The sequence below is a fragment of the Phascolarctos cinereus genome, unplaced genomic scaffold (genome assembly GCF_003287225.1).
Source record: "Phascolarctos cinereus isolate Bilbo 61053 unplaced genomic scaffold, phaCin_HiC Scaffold_5;HRSCAF=322, whole genome shotgun sequence".
NCBI classification, from domain to species: Eukaryota; Metazoa; Chordata; class Mammalia; order Diprotodontia; family Phascolarctidae; genus Phascolarctos; species Phascolarctos cinereus.
The window spans coordinates 315,151,237-315,167,007 of record NW_027555958.1 but is presented as its reverse complement, the minus strand read 5'-3'; the positions used below and the strand labels follow the sequence as shown (position 1 = coordinate 315,167,007).

The 15,771-nt window shown below is 42.6% G+C and overlaps 1 protein-coding gene across 2 annotated transcripts in view; it reads right to left on the bottom strand.

The window, feature by feature from the left end:
• Positions 1 to 15,771, bottom strand: part of LPO (lactoperoxidase) — a 34,359-nt gene that overhangs the window by 18,151 nt on the left and 437 nt on the right. The window contains exons 2-5 of one of the 2 annotated variants that reach the window (XM_020991959.2): positions 9,592 to 9,715; positions 8,764 to 8,851; positions 4,340 to 4,512; positions 1,412 to 1,529 (exon numbers count right to left, since the gene is read on the bottom strand). In XM_020991959.2, coding sequence (XP_020847618.1) covers positions 1,412 to 1,529; positions 4,340 to 4,512; positions 8,764 to 8,851; positions 9,592 to 9,697 — 485 coding nt within the window. In that variant the 5' untranslated portion in view covers positions 9,698 to 9,715. The remainder of the gene's footprint in view (positions 1 to 1,411; positions 1,530 to 4,339; positions 4,513 to 8,763; positions 8,852 to 9,591; positions 9,716 to 15,771) is intronic. The other variant, XM_020991957.2, reaches the window with a different exon arrangement.

Here is a 15,771-nt window from a genome sequence, read left to right as displayed (position 1 = left end):
GAATCCTGGCTTTGCCCCTTATTATAATAAAGTTAATGAAACTATCGGGGTCTTAGCTTTCTCCTCTGTTAAGCGATGAGTTAGACTCAATAACCTCTAAGGCATCTGCCAACCCTACGGAGATGAGGTTTTTTTTGCAGCCAAAGGAACATATGCTGAGCTTCTACAAAGATGTGAAAGTGTTGCAATATATTTTGGTAGAGGGTGCACTCACAATAAAACCAGGACTCTTTTTTTTTTTCCAAGGCAATTTGGGTTAAATAATTTGCCCAGGGTCACACAGCTAGTAAGTGTCTGAGGCTGGATTTCAACTCAGTGATGATCTTAATAAATACTTATTAATTAATTTCAAAGAAGTCAGAAATAAACATCATCTTATATATCCTATCCTATACTACAATGAGATGCAGTAGAAAGACCTTTGTATCTGGTGTCAATAGATCTGAATTTAGATATGACCTCTCTCAGCCTCAGTTTCTCCATGAGTATATGGAGATAATAATGCCTTCATATAGCCTGGATATATAGTGGATAGAGAACTGGCCTGGAGGCCAGGAAGATGTGGGTTCAAGTCTTGCCTCTGACACATATTGGGTCTGTCAGTGTGGCCAAGACCCTGAACTAAGACCTAAGTTCTGGAAGTTCAGGGATCATGTGACCTACATTGGTAGAGAGAGTACCCTAGAGCAATGAGCTCATAGATTCAGCTGCAGAAATGGTGTCACCTAATTCAGCAAAAGAAATCCTTCCCCTCTCCCCCCTAATTCCAAGGGTGGTTGTGAGCATCAAATAAGAAGACTTAAATGAAAGCACTATACTAATGTCAGTCATTATTAGCATTGGCACTAGATGGGAAAATGGAGTCTTGAGCATTATTTTCCTTTAAGCTGGGGTTCATTTTAAAATGGATTTTGGGTCCCTTTGCTTTTATGGAGATCCTTTGAATAATGCATTTTTTGTCGCTCAGTTGTGAATGACTCTTTGTGACCCATTTGGGGTTTTCTTGGCAAAGATACTGGAATGGTTTGCCATTTTCTTCTCCAGTTCATTTTACAGATGAGGAAACTGAGGCAAACAGGGTTAAGTGATTTGCCAAGAGTCACAGAGCTAGGAAGTGTCTGAGGTCACATTTGAACTCAGCTCTTCCTGACTCCAGGCCTGCCCCTCTATCCATTGTGCCACCTAGAGGCCTGGAATAATGTGATAGTTTCCATTAAGTGTTCCCTACCACAGCAACTCTGGATGAAAAAGGGGAAGAGGTCTGGAGCGCTTTCTTTAAGCCCTGTTTTTGAGAAGGTCTGGTCCTTGGCTAGAAGGTGGAGGGAGCAATAGAGGGTAAGTGGGTTATGAGGAAGGGCAGCCTAGTCTTCTGTCTTGGGGAGGAGCACCTTTCCCCTGGGTCCCCATTCACCTGTTGTTGCACTCTCCGGTAATGGTCCTGTATTTGTTGTTCCAGTCACACTTTGTTATTGGGGTCACCACGTTGCAGCCCACCTCCTTAGAAAGCATAAGCAATTCCGGGCTGGGGTCTGTAAATGAAAAAGGCCCTTGCAGAAGCTCTGAGGTTTTGCCCCTCTTCCCACTCTGAGGTGGGCTGCTGTTATTGTTAGACCAAAGCAGTAAGAATCTGAACCACACAATGTGGTATGTTGGTAGATGTTTAACAGCTGGCTCTCCAGAAAAAAGAAAAGGACACCTGATACTCTTCTAGGTTTAATCTGTGTTATTAACATTTCTTCCCAATGTCCTTAAATCTACACAATCAAGAAAACAATAAATCAAGTCCTGATTTGTAACACTCAGCTCTTCAGCTGGTTTGAGCGGACTCCAGCACACCCTTCTGGAAAGGACATGTTCTTGGAGCCTGCTGATTTCCTGGCAAGGCTAATCTGTTCTCAGTTGTACTGGCTTCCCCATTCCATCTGTTTCCACACACACAGGCAGTGGAAGATGTGATTTAAGGAGGGTAGGGTTGGTGGCTCCAGATATCTGTCCCAGGCTGTCTATAATTCTTCCTTTATCACGAGGCCTGAAGGTCTGACTCTAGATTTGTTTGAGTTACCAAGTCACTCTTCCAGACCATTAATAGTCCCAGGAAGTTAAGCATACCTCAATGTGAATTAAATTGTTTCCTTCCTAACGCCTACCTGAGGTTGGTGGCACAGGGGATAGGAGACTAATGATTTTGGGATGGGAGGTGGATAGGGGAGAATTTCAGGACATGGAGAAGGGAGGTCTTGGATGAATGGTTTTGTAGAGCCACAGAGCAATAGCATGAGGAGTTTAGGCAGGAATCCCAGGAGGCTAGCACCCCTTCCTTTCTGATATTGCCCAAGTCTTTCCCTGGCATTAACAACAAAGGAGGGCAAGTTAGTGACATAGGAGAAATAAGCATGATACAGCGGAAGGAGCAGACTCTGGAATCAGAAGACCTATGCTTTCTACCCATGTGACCTTAGACATGTCACTCAAGCTTGCTCCATTTTCTCAGCTGGGTGCCACAGTGGATAGAGGACTGGATTCAGGCAGACCTGAGTTCAAGTCTGCCCTCAGACACTTACTAGTTGTGTGACTCTAGGCAGGTCACTTAACCTCTGTCTGCCTCAGTTTCCTCAACTGTAAAATGAGGATGATAATAACACCTATTGCCCTGGGTTGTTGTGAAGATCAAATAAGAGAATATTTGTAATACGCTCACTTAGCACAGTGCCTGGAACACACTCGGCTTTTAATAAATCCTTATTCTATCCACTCTCCCCTCCTGATCCATGAAATGAAGAGGGCCGAATGAGTTGGCTTCCGAGGTCCCTTCTAGGTGAAGAGCTATGTACTTAATGTTAGGAAGTTTAAAGTTTATGAAAATGACTAGCCTGGGTTCTACCCTCACATACCCTGCGTCTTAGAGATCCCTAACCCTTCCTATTTCTCTGTTCCTCTTTCAGAGCTGTTTGGAGATGTTTTTTGAAAACAGAATCTAAGATGCATGTTTGGGCGGGGTCACGAGAAGACATTGAGTGACAGGCTGTCTTTTGTCTACTGGGTATTTTCTCTGAAAATATCCCTAACCTTTCAATTTAGTCATAATGCAAAAAGAAACAAAACAAGAAAAAAACTAAAAAAAAACCCCACTCCCCCCCTCCAATTTGGCCTTTAAAAAAACTAAACATATATTAAAAGCAAACTTTATATATTTAACTGACAAAGATCAGAGGAGGAGGGGGATTAAATCTTATCAAAAGCATGATGTTTTTTAACCATTTAAGGTGCCTATGTTGGAAAAACAAATACCATATTTTAAGTACAAATATGTAAGTGATACTACTAACATAGCCTGCAATATTAAAGATCGAAGAGTTTTCTTGTAGGCTAACAAATCCTGTTTGAAGTTCACTTCTTCAGACAAGTTAAATGATTTCTACATTGTAACCATTTAGCTCCCACCATTCTCCTTCCTTATCCAAGAGACTGGAGAAGACAGAAAATGGGGAAAGAGAAGGAAACACCAACGGCTACTTCCAGGCACTGAACTCCCCGCAGTTAAAGCAAAGAAATCCCCTCCTGGCAACATTTTTTTATGACATTTTGAAGGGAAAATTAGGGTACTTTTCCCTGGCTGAATCATCCTCTCAGATCCCCTTTCTTTGGAAAAAAAATAAATTTCACTTATCAGGATAGGGACTAGGCCTGTGATTTCATTGGTTTAGGGAACTCCCAGGTAAGAAAACTCCTTCTACCAACGCAGGGTAGCACCTTTCCTGTAATGTGATGTCTTAGAAAGTAGTCTGGTACACTGAAATATTAAATGATTTGACCAGGTCATACAAGCAGTATGTATCAGAGATAGAGTATGAACTAAGACCTTTGTGACTATAAAGCCAATTCTTTATCCCAGTTGCCTCTTACCTCCAGCAAAACAATCTTAATTAATCTCTACCTATAATAGGCTGAAATGTCCTCCACTCTGGATCTTCCTGCATTCAGCAGACATATGGCCCAAGGAAACATTTCCCTTCACTGGGCCTCAGTTTCCTTCTTCCCAGTAAAAGGCGTAGGGATTGAATTAGATGATTTCTGAGGTCCATTCCAGGTGGAACCCCACTGATTCTAAGCATCCATCTGCCTTTAACCTATGGTTCTTAGTAAGTGAAAGTGAAATGTAGTATGTGAAAGTATATTTCTATTAATTCACTCAATGAACCTGAATTGAGTGGCTATTAGAGAAAGAATGCTTTTGGGGGGAACTGGGGTATCGATATTGAGTTCTGTTTCTACAAGAAGAGCCCTCCTACCTTCTCCCCTCTCCCCCAACCCTGTGACTTCTTGTGGGGGGAGGCTGTACCTGTGACATTGTCACCGGTCACCAAATTCATGTTTGCTTTCTCGTCTAGAATCTTGAGGCACTCTTCCCACACCTGGCCCTTGCGCAAGACTTCCCGAGTCTTGCCTGTGGCCTGTTTGAAGATTTTAGACAGCTGGACAGGAGTGGGAACGCTCTCCAGGACTGTCTTCAGCCTACAAGGAGACAAGATGAGAGGCCATCAGTTAGAAGGACAGGCCCAGCGTCAACGCATCCTGCTGGAGGGAGCTAGGATTGCTCTCTTGATTATCGATAAGGTTACAGGCTGCTGTGTGTGTGCTCGCTGCACAAGAGGGTCTGGTTTTCTGCTCTCTTGGATTTCTTTTGGGAATTCCACTGCCTTCCTCCTCAGCTATCAGTGGGACCTCTGTTCTGCCTGTGGAGCCATGATAAAATGCATCAGTCTGCATTTTCCATCGGAGCTTATTATAAAAAAGCATTCGCTTCAGATATCTCACAAGACATATTTCACATGGCCTTAGGCAAAGGAGCATTACTCTCCAACTTCTTCATCTGTAATATTGGAGATGTGAGATTTCTGTCCCTAGGGAAGATTGTGACATCCAGCAGACATACACAAAGTGCTGTGAAAAAATGTACTTTGGTGCTCAAACTTACGTCTCTGATTCTATCATTAAGAAAAAAACCCTAATGCTTTACCTTGTAGAGGAGGTATTTTTGAGCACATGGACTCTCACAGTAGGTCACTAAATAAAGGTTTTGCTTTGAAATCCTTATACAGTCTGACTCCAGCCTTTCCAGTCTCAACGGATATGATTCCTCCTCCCTCACTCTGCAATTCAGCTCACCTGACCATTTGTCAGGCAGGACACCTCCCTTCTAATTTCTGTGCCTCCTTCTTGGCTATTCCTCATGCCTGGAACGCCCTCCCTCCTCATCTCTCTCTCTCACAGATCCCCTCTCTTTCTTTCTTTCTTTTTTTTTTTTTGGCTAGGCAATGGGGTTAAGTGACTTGCCCAGGGTCACACTGCTAGTAAGCGTTATGTGTCTGAGGCTGGATTAGAACTCAGGTCCTCCTGAATCCAGGGCCAGTGCTCTATCCACTGTGCTACCTAGCTGCTCCCCTCTCTTTCTTTGAGGCCCAGCTCAAGCACCTTCTTTTTGAAGCCCTTCTTGATCTCCCCATCTGCTGGTTCCTTGCTTTCCAAGCTACTGGGATTCCAGTACTTTGTAGATATTTGTGGTTATCCACTTTATATCTGCGCCATTTACATTTATATGAGTCCTGCCATATCTTTCCTGTTAGACTGTCCACTCCTTCAGAGTAGAGATCGTTTCATTCTTTGTACTTTGTGCAAGTGCAGTGCCTGGCATGTAGTACGTGCTTAGCAAATACACTTGTTGATTGCTAAATATATGACATGGGGGAGGGACACTATTAGAAATTGGAAGACCCCTGTTTTCTAAGCCTTGGAATCAGGGTGGCCAAGCCCAGCAGCCGGGAGGACTGACTTACAGATGATTAGACTCCAGTTTCCATCCTGTCCCTCCAACCAAGAAGTGCCGAAGAATATGTTAATGGCAAAACAATATTAAAGCTTCTCTCAAAGGTCCATTTTGTTGTTATTGTTGAGTTATTTTTTTCAGTCACATCTGACTCTTTGTGACCCCTTTGAGGGTTTTCTTGGCAAAGATACTGGAGTGGTTTCCTTCTCCAACCCATTTTACAGATGAGGAAACTGAGACAAACAGGATGAAGTGACTTGCCCAGGGTCACATAACTAGTAAATGTCTGGGGCTAGATTTGAACTCAGGTCTCCTCACTCCAGTCTTGGTGCTCTATCTACTGTGCCACAACTCCAAAATACATCAACCTACTGGCTTCCTTCGACACTCAGTCTAAATCCCAATTTTTTTTTTAAAGTAAGTATTATGTGTCTGAGGCCAGATTTGAACTCAGGTTCTCTTGACTCCAGGGCTGGTGCTCTGTCTACTGCGCCACCTAGCTACCCCTAAATCCTACCTTTTGCAGAAGGCTTTTGGAGTACCCCTCACCACCAGCGTCTTCCCTCTGAGATTACCTTCCATATGTTCTGTATATATCTTTATGTATGTAATTAGTTGCATGTTGATTCTTCCATTATGTTGTGAGCTTCTTGACAGCAAGGGCTGCTTTTGCCTTTCCTTGTTTTTTTTTTTCTAATTAATTAAGCAATTATTTAAAAAAAATTTTTTTTAGGCAATTGGAGTTAAGTGACTTGCCCAGGGTCACACAACTAGTAAGTGTCAAGTGTTTGGTCTGAGGCTGGATTTGAACTCAGGTCCTCCTGACTCCAAGGCCAGTGCTCTATCTGCTGTGCCACCTAGCTGCCCCCAAAATTAATTTATTTTAAAAAAAGATGAAGATCCTCCTCTCCCTTTCTCTCCCTTTCCCTTCTAATCCTTACTTCATAAGCAAGAAAAGCAAACTGTTACAAACATGTATAGCCCAGAGAGACAAATCCTCCGCATTGTTCATGTCTAAAAACAACATGTCTTAATCTGCAATCCAAGTCTATCACTGTATCTCTATCAGGAGGTGGGAAATCTGTTCCATCATGAATCCTTTAGAATTGTGGCTGGTCATTAGGTTGATTAGAGTTCCTAAGACTTTCAAAGTTGATCGTCTTTACAATACTGTTCATGGATAAATTATTCTTCTGGTTGTTCTCACTTCAGTTGACATCAGTCCATACAACTCTTCCTATATTTCTCTGAAACCATTTTCCCTTTCTTTGTATCACCAGTGCTTAGAACAGAGCCTAGCACATATTAAGTGCTTAATAAATGCTGGTTGACTAACTAACTTTATGACAAGGTCAAGGACAAAAACTCATTTTGCCTCCTGATTGGCAGTTTTTGTTTTTTTAGTCTGGCCCTACATGAGGAAGGTAAGTCTGAAGTACAATGGCATAGGATGGGGGGCACACAACCTCTACTCCTAACCCCTCTAATGCTTCTGAAGTAGGGGATCCCTTTCTGAAAATTTTTCCTTATCCTCTCTCCTACATTTTCTCTCTTTTCCTTTCATTTTCCCAGATCACATACACCACCTTGTGTTCATCTTTATTTACGTTCCTGGGACACTTGATACACAGAGACTTTGATTTATTTGAATTAGGAATAAGCTCAAAAATCAAGAATATTAGGTGTAGTACCCATCTAACATACAGAAGGATTCCGAGAGAGAGACCTTTTGGGGGAGAGTTTTAAGAACAGAACAGAAAAGCACATACTCCTCTTCACCAGCCGACGGCACATAGAGAATATGCCTACACCATTATATCTGTGCTTCTCACAGATATAATTCCGCCCAAGGGCAGCAGGGTGTCAAACATCCTCTTCATACTCAAGGGTGTGCAGGCTGAACCAGATTAAAATGTCACTGGGAAATAGTTAACAAAATAAACAAAAATGTAATAAAACAGATACACTTAAGAAATAAGTCAATATTTGTCCTGAAGGAATCTTTATGTATGGTTTAGTACCTTTCTATTTGTGTTTGACATCACTGAACTGGATGACCTCTCAAGGAACCTGGAAGACCTGGCAATGGTAATGACTCTTACTTCTGACCGCCATATACCCTGGTTAAAGCCCTTATCATATCTACTAGAAATGATATAAATACTCTACGACCACAGCCTCCCAGTGGGTCTACCTCCTTTAAGCCCACCCAGTCTAATTCCTTCTGCCCATAGCTGCCAAAATGATTTTCTCCAACTATTGTCTTCTTCCTGGCCAGGGCAAACACACCTATGAAACTTCAGAGTTCTGATTTGAAGTCTGATTGTGTTACTCCTCTACTCAATAAATTCCAGTGACTTCCTATTACCTCCAGGAGCAAATGTAAACTTTCCTCCCTAGCATTTAAAGTCCCAATCTATCTTTCCAGCTTTATTTACACATTGCTCACTTTCATATGGTCCTGTCAAACTGGCCTTCTTACTATTCCTCACACAACATTGCATCTCCTGTGTCTGTATCAATGGGGCTATCATCCTCCTCCCCCTACCCTCATACCTGAAATTAGCTCCTCCATCTCTGCCTCTGGAAATCTCTAGGTTTCTTCAATACTCAGCTCAAGATCCACTTTCTATATCAAGCCTTCCCAAACAGCTAGTGCCTCCCTCAATTACTTTTAAAAAACTGTGAATATGTATTTATGTGCATATTGTCTCTCCCAACAGAATGTAAGCTCCTTGAGGGCAAGTCTATTTCATTTTTGGTTTTGTATTTCTAGCTCTTAGTGGGGCACATGGTAGGTATTCAATAAATTTACCAAATATTAAGTATTATGTTGCTATCCAGAGGATTGTCAAGAATGGTGTAGGCATATTCTCTATGTGCCGTCGGCTGGTGAAGAGGAGTATGTGCTGTCCCCTCCTCCATCCCTGCTCACTTACTTGTTCCGGCCAGCCAGGAAGGCCTTGTTAACTTGGCTCTTGGCTTCATTCACAGCCTCATGGATGACTTCTGCACTACTGCTATTTTCTTGGAGGGCATAGTAGGGGAAAGAGAGAGTAGAAGATTAGCTGTGGTCCTAAAGGCCCCTGGCTTTGCCTTTTCTGCCTGCCTGGTTTCAACTCCATGGAACAAGATGGCCCTAGGCCAGGTGCTTCCTGGTGTCCCATCCTCCTCCTCCTCCTCCTCACTTTTTTCCCACTGCTAAGATTCAGAGTTCAATTTCATTGACTAGGAGGTTGTGGGATTGAAAAGAATAGAGGGGCCAGGCAAGATGGTACGCACCCATAATCCCTGAGATTGGTGGCTCCTTTGGGACTTCTGAGCTGCAGTTGAGCTAGAGAGCTGGTTGGATGCCCACACCTAAATATGGTTACCCCCTTTTCTCCCTAAAACAAAGTCACCCCATTGCCTGAAGAGGAGCAAACCAGTCCAGGAGCGAATTAAAGTTTTCTTGAAGATCAGTAGTGGGATCAGACCCATGAGTGATTGGGGATTGTTAGTTGAACTGGATGGAATTAAATTAGAAAGCTGAAGATTAGAGAAAGAACGAGAACAATGGAATTTAGGCTAGGATTTCCCTGGTTTCCCTGAGACAGTTCCAGTGCCCTACCCCATAAGCAGGTCTCAGGAAGAATTATACTAGCCGGACACACAAGGACAGCACAGGCGGAATAGAATGGCAGTATTCCTATGGCCTGCCATAGTGAGATCTAATGCCAGGCCAGGCCAGGCCAGGGGGCATGTATGTTCTTAAAGGAGATATTTACCATTGTCTGTAGACACAGTAGGTTGCGTCAAGGTCTGCGCAGATGCAGTAGATTGGATCAAAATCAGTGATGCCAGGAGCCCAGCAAAGGGGAGAAACAGCTTCATCCCTGAAATGAAACCCCCCTACAATTCAACAAGCGTTACCTTTGCCAACCCTACCCCCAACCCTTAGGAGAGGCTCTGAACACCTAAAAGAATCTGGCAAAACAGAGAAACACCAGAACATGGCAATGGGAAAAGGAAAAGGCTCAGAGGAACATTAATATATCATTCCCCTTTGCATCTTCTTCCCTGCCTGGCTTCGACTCCATGGAACATGGAACCCTAGGCCAGCTACTTCCTGGTGTCCCATCCTCATCCCTAGCCCTGCTTTCGTGTCGCCTTCTATGTGTTGTCTCCTCCTTTAGATTGTAAGCTTCTTGAGGGTAGGGACTGTATTTCTTTTTACTAATTTTATCCTCTGCACTTAACACAGTGCCTGGTACATAGCAGGTGCTTAATAAAGTTGTGTTGGATTTGAATTAATAATAATAACAATAACAGGTAGTATTTATGTACAGTGTCTCAAAAGTCTTAGACTTGAGATACCCTGTGTGGAGTCTTAAAGTTTGCAAAAGCACTTAAGAAATATCACCTCATCTTAACCTCACAACAACCTTGGGAGATAGGTGGTATTATTATCTTCACTTTAAAGATGAGAAAATTTAGGCAAATAGAGGTTAAATACCCAGTATTATACAACAGGTAAGTATCTGAGGTTGGATTTGAACTCAGGTTTTCTTGACTGCCAAGTCTATTGCTCTAGCCACTATACCACCTAGCTGTCTAATTTAGATTAGATTTAGAGCTGGGTCATCTAAGCCAACCCCCTTATTTTACAGATGAGGAAACTGAGCCTCAGGAAGGTAAAATGACTTGTTTAAGGTCACATGGCTGTGGCAGAGCAGAGATTTGAACTCAGGTCATCTGACTTCATTGTTCTTTATGCTATAAAGAGGGGGTAGTATCTGGGGACAGTCCAAACTTAGATTCACAATCAATAGCACTCATCGTCTTCATCATCATACCAGCTGGCATTTATATAGTGCTTTAAGTTTTGCAAAATGCCTTACAGACATTTTTGAATTTTAATCCTCACAGCAACCCTGGGAGGTAAGTGCTACTGGTACTATTACCCTCATTTTATAGATGGGAAAACAGCCTGGGAGAGGTTAAGTAATTTGCTCAGGGTCACCAAACTGGCAAGTTTCTGAGGTGGAATTAGAACACGGGTCTTCGTGACTTCAAGCCCATTGCTCTAACCATCACACCACATTTTCTCTCAACAGATCCTCCCAAGATTTTTGAATTAACGCCAGCTGTGTGCTAAGTCACTACCGCGAGTGAGAAGTGAGAGACAGTCTTTGTTTTTGAGAAGCTCATCCTCCAGCTGTGAGATGGGACATGGACAGAAAGGCGTAACCAGCAACACCGGCCAACCGATAGTACGTGGCCAGTGCCAAATGGCTCCACATGCAGGTGTTCGGAAGAAAGGGTTCAGTTCAGTTGCCAGGTGCCATTTGAATGGTGGCTGTATCAGTCTATCTACTCTCCCCACTCTCTCATATGACTCCCATCAATATTTCTTTTCTTTCTTTCTTTCCTTCTTTCTTTCCTTCTTTCTTTCTTTCTTTCTTTCTTTCTTTCTTTCTTTCTTTCTTTCTTTCTTTCTTTCTTTCTTTCTTTCTCTCTCTCTCTCTTTCTTTCTCTCTTTCTTTCTTTCTTTCTCTCTTTCTTTCTTTCTTTCTCTCTTTCTTTCTTTCCTTCTCTCTTTCTTTCTTTCCTTCTCTCTTTCTCTCTTTCTTCTCTCTCTCTCTCTCTCTCTCTCTCTCTCTCTCTCTCTCTCTCTCTCTCTCTCTCTCTCTCTCTCTTTCTTTCTCTTTCTTTCTTTCTTTTGGCAATTGGGGTTAAGTGACTTGCCCAGGGTCATACAGCTAATAAGTGTTAAATGTCTGAGGCTGCATTTGAATTCAGGTCCTCCTGACTCCAGGGCCAGAGCTCTATTCACTGCGCCACCTAGCTGCCCTGATCAATATTTCTTAATGACAACTTCTTTATCCCCATAAGGTCTTCCCCAGCTGCCTCCTTGCCATTTCCCTAGATTTCTTGGTGTCACAGAGTGTTCCATTGTCTCCCTCCTGCCTAGGGCACACATCCCTATAGACTTGCAGAGGTCTTTACTAGTGAGGCTAAGACAGAGAGGTCCTTGCTTCCCACAACCACCTTCCTTACTCTGATATGGTACTTTAACTTCCCATTATGTAGCTGTTCTCAGAGAAAGTAAATGTTGATAATTATGCTGTTCTTGATAAAACTCTCTTCTCCCTGAGCTCCCCAGTGAATCATGGCTTCCTACCATTGGGTCTTTGGGGGAGGGTATTAGAGTGTTTCAATGTCTTCACTCCCTGTTGATCAAGAGTTCCTATTTCTGGGAAGGTTCTGGCAGAGTGCCATGTCTTGAGACAAGGGTTGGCATTGGAATCAGAGGACCTTGGTCTTATTTTCACCCCCTACCACCCACTGGTGTGACCTTGGGCAAATCACTTACTATATCACCGCTTTGGTTTCCTCTTCTGTGAAATGAAGGAATTGAACTGCGTGACCTCCAAGCCCCCTCAATTCAGTTCCACAAACTAATTAAGTGTGAACATTGTATAAGCTTACCTTTTTTGTATGTATGACTTTTCATGTGTATGTATCTCACAACTAGAGTGGAAGCTTCTTGAGGGAAGACACTTTCTTATTCCTCTTTGTATCACTCATGGAAGTAATTTAGCACATAACTGGTTAACTTTTCCTGGAAGGACTTGTTGAGAGGCAGCAGGAGGTAGTGGCTAGAGACCTGGCCTCTGAGTTAGGAAGGCATTGGGTTAAAGTCCCACTACCTCGAACATATACTGGCTGTGTGACCCTAGGCAAGCAGTTTAACTTCGTGGTGCCCTATGCATTTCTCTAAGATTTTAAGTTGTGGCAGAGAAGGTCCTGATTTGCATCAGTAGAGAGAGTTCCTCACATCAAAGAAATCACAGATTAGTCCCTATTGACATCCTCTGTGTAAGGCATTATTTTAAGGGATATGAAGACAAAAAAATATCAAACAGCTCCTCAGGGAGCTTATATTCTAGGGAATAGGGAGAAGAGGACAATGAAAATCAACATGTAAATACAAAGTACGTACAAAATGATACAAAATATTTGGAAGATGAGGGAAGAAAATTAACAATTGGGACCACCAAACTGGCCCCAAAAGAGCAGGATTACGGGGAAACAACTTGGGGGAGGACAGATCAGGAAAGGGGCTTATGACCCTAGGACAGTCTACTCTATAGTGTTACTATTTGTGGGTGGACAAAAAGGCTGGTCAGGATATCTAATGGTAGCATAAGAGAAAGAACACAGGGGACACTCAAACCCTAGTTCTGGCTCTTCCACTTACTATCTGCATGACCTTAGGCAAATTACTTTTCTCTGGACCTCAGTTTTCTCATCTGTAAAATGAATCAATTAGACCAGATGACCTCTGGAGTAGTAGTTCAGAATTTTTTTAGTATGGGGACCCCTTTTTAAGGTCCAACTATTTCATTGACTTCCATTCGATAGTTGTATTGTCCATATCTATTGGTAGAAGAAATACAAAATAGTAAAAAGTTCCTAGGGATTCTTTTTTTCTTTTTGGATTGGTTCTGTGCCTTAACTGGTATTCAAATGCCTGGAACTCCCAGTAAGGAATCTCCCTCTACCATCACAGATCAGCACTGATCTGAAACTTACTATCTTAGAGAGTTGCCTGAACATTGAGAGGTGAAATAATGCACTCTGTCAAAGAGGCAGGTCTAGAATCAAACTGAAGTTTGATTAATAATTATCACCAAATTTTAGAACATGATCTTGACTTTCCTTCTCTGATCCTCTCCCTTGGGGAAGTGAAGCTTATTCCATCTTCTGCCTTTTGCACAGGTTGCCTCCTATTTTACCTCTTCATCTTCAATTGTGTATACATTTATAAGGTAGGTGGCTCACTGAACCTGGAGCGCAGAAGATCTGAGTTCAAACAGACACTTACTAGCTATGCGTCTCTGGGCAAATCTCTTAACCTCTGTCTGCCTCAGTTTCTTGATCTGTAAAATAGGGATAACAATAACAAAAACTCCTCCCATAGTTTTTCCCTTTCTCTTGAGGTTCCTAGAGGCTCTTCACTGAGCCTATTGCAATAGAAAAAAATTTGTTTTTTTCAGGAACAAAATTAAGCATCTTCAGGGTGTAGAGGAGAGAGAAGACCAACTGAACCCAAACTTATAATTCTATATAAATTAATGAAGACTCTGAGGAGGGAATGAAATTTAGAGACTCAAGGGCTAAGAACATCAATGAGCCTAAGGAATTTAATATCCCTTCAATTTGAAGGAGGTTATTCAGCTGTTGTTCAGTCCTTTTTTAGTCATGTATGACTTTTTGTGACCCCATTTGGGGTTTTCTTAACAGAGAAAATCGAGTGGTTTGCCATTTCCTTCTCTAGCTCATTTTACAGATGAGGAAACTGAGACCAGGTTAAGTGGTTAAGTGACTTGCCCAGGGTCACACAGCTAGTAAGTGTCTGAGGGTAGGTTGGAACTCAGATTTTCCTTACTCCAATCCCAGCACTCTGTCCACTAAGCCACCTAGCTGCCCTATAACATGTAAAGCACTTTGTAAACCTTAAAGTATTATATAAATGTCAGCTGTTATTATTATTATTGTGGGGCAGCTAGGTGGCACAGTGAATAGAATGCTGGGTTTGGAGTCAGGAATACTCCCCTTCCTGTGTTCAAATTCAGCCTCAGACACGTAGTAGCTATCATTTAGCCCTGCTGACCTCAGTTTTCTCATCTGTAAAATGAGCTGGAGAAGGAAAGGGCAAACCACTCTAGTATCTTTGCCAAGAAAACCCCAAATGAGATCACAATGGGTCAGACATGACTGAAACAACACCACAACAGTTACTGTATTTACTTGACTCCACATTTAGTGGCCTTTCAGACAATCACTGTGCACCCTTTCTGTTTTAAATACTAAGCACCCATGACCGTTGTGGTCAGCATAGCATCATGGTACAAGGGAAAGATTTGGCTTTGAATCCCAGTTTTACTACTTACTACCTTTATAGTTTTGGATAAGTCTTGGGAACTCTGTTTCTTCATGTGTACGATAAGTTGGATTAGATGACTTCTGAGGTCCCTTCCAATGCTACATCTATGATCATGTGACATTTGGGGTGCTTCAGTAGAAAAATGTGTGCCAACAGAGGTTGGCCTGGGGAATAAGGTTATAGCCAGGTCCTGATGCTTCCACATCAAAGTAAGCAGCAAAACACTTCAGAGCAGAACAGGGAGAGGTCACCCATTCCCAGGCCATGCCCCAGGATTCAGACGGTCACTTAAAGGGCTCTGGCTACCAATCTGACTGAGCAGTGACTCAGTGGGAAGGAAACCTGATAACAAACTACAAAGATCTAGATGGGGGTTAAACACAACAGATCCAGCAGAATCCTTCCCTGATCCCAAACTGAAGGAGTTTGCCCAAGAATATTGGAATAGGCTGAAAGAAAATACAAACTAAGATCCCCATGGATTGCTCTGTCATGACGAAGGGAAATACAATCTCATATTGGGCAGGGAATTCAAGACCCCCTCCCCCCAAACCCCAAGAAAGTAAAGTGTTCATTTAGCTCTTCTATGCTAGAAATTATTCTCTAGCCTTGATCACAGGGTCTGGGACTTCTAATGGTTTATTAAATACACAATAAGATTCAGTAGTGCTGGATAAGCCAAACCAATATGACCCAGTTTGGGACTCAGAACTGCCTGATCACATGTTCGATGGAGACCAGCTGTGAGCAGGAAGAAAGATTCAGACATAGCTCCTAAGACAGACTGGGAGCATTCCCTGTGGACCATCAGTTCTGGCCTGGACAGCTAGGGGGTCAGGTAACATCTAGCCTCCTGCTGACAGACATCCACTCAGGAGAAGGAGAAATCCTGACTGCCCTGCATTCAAACCACCACATTCAAAATAAAGCAGGACATCTCATATGTGACCAAGTTCTCCAGCTGTATTCTTGGAATCAGGAGACCCTAGACTCTTGTCATTAACCAGCTGTGTGA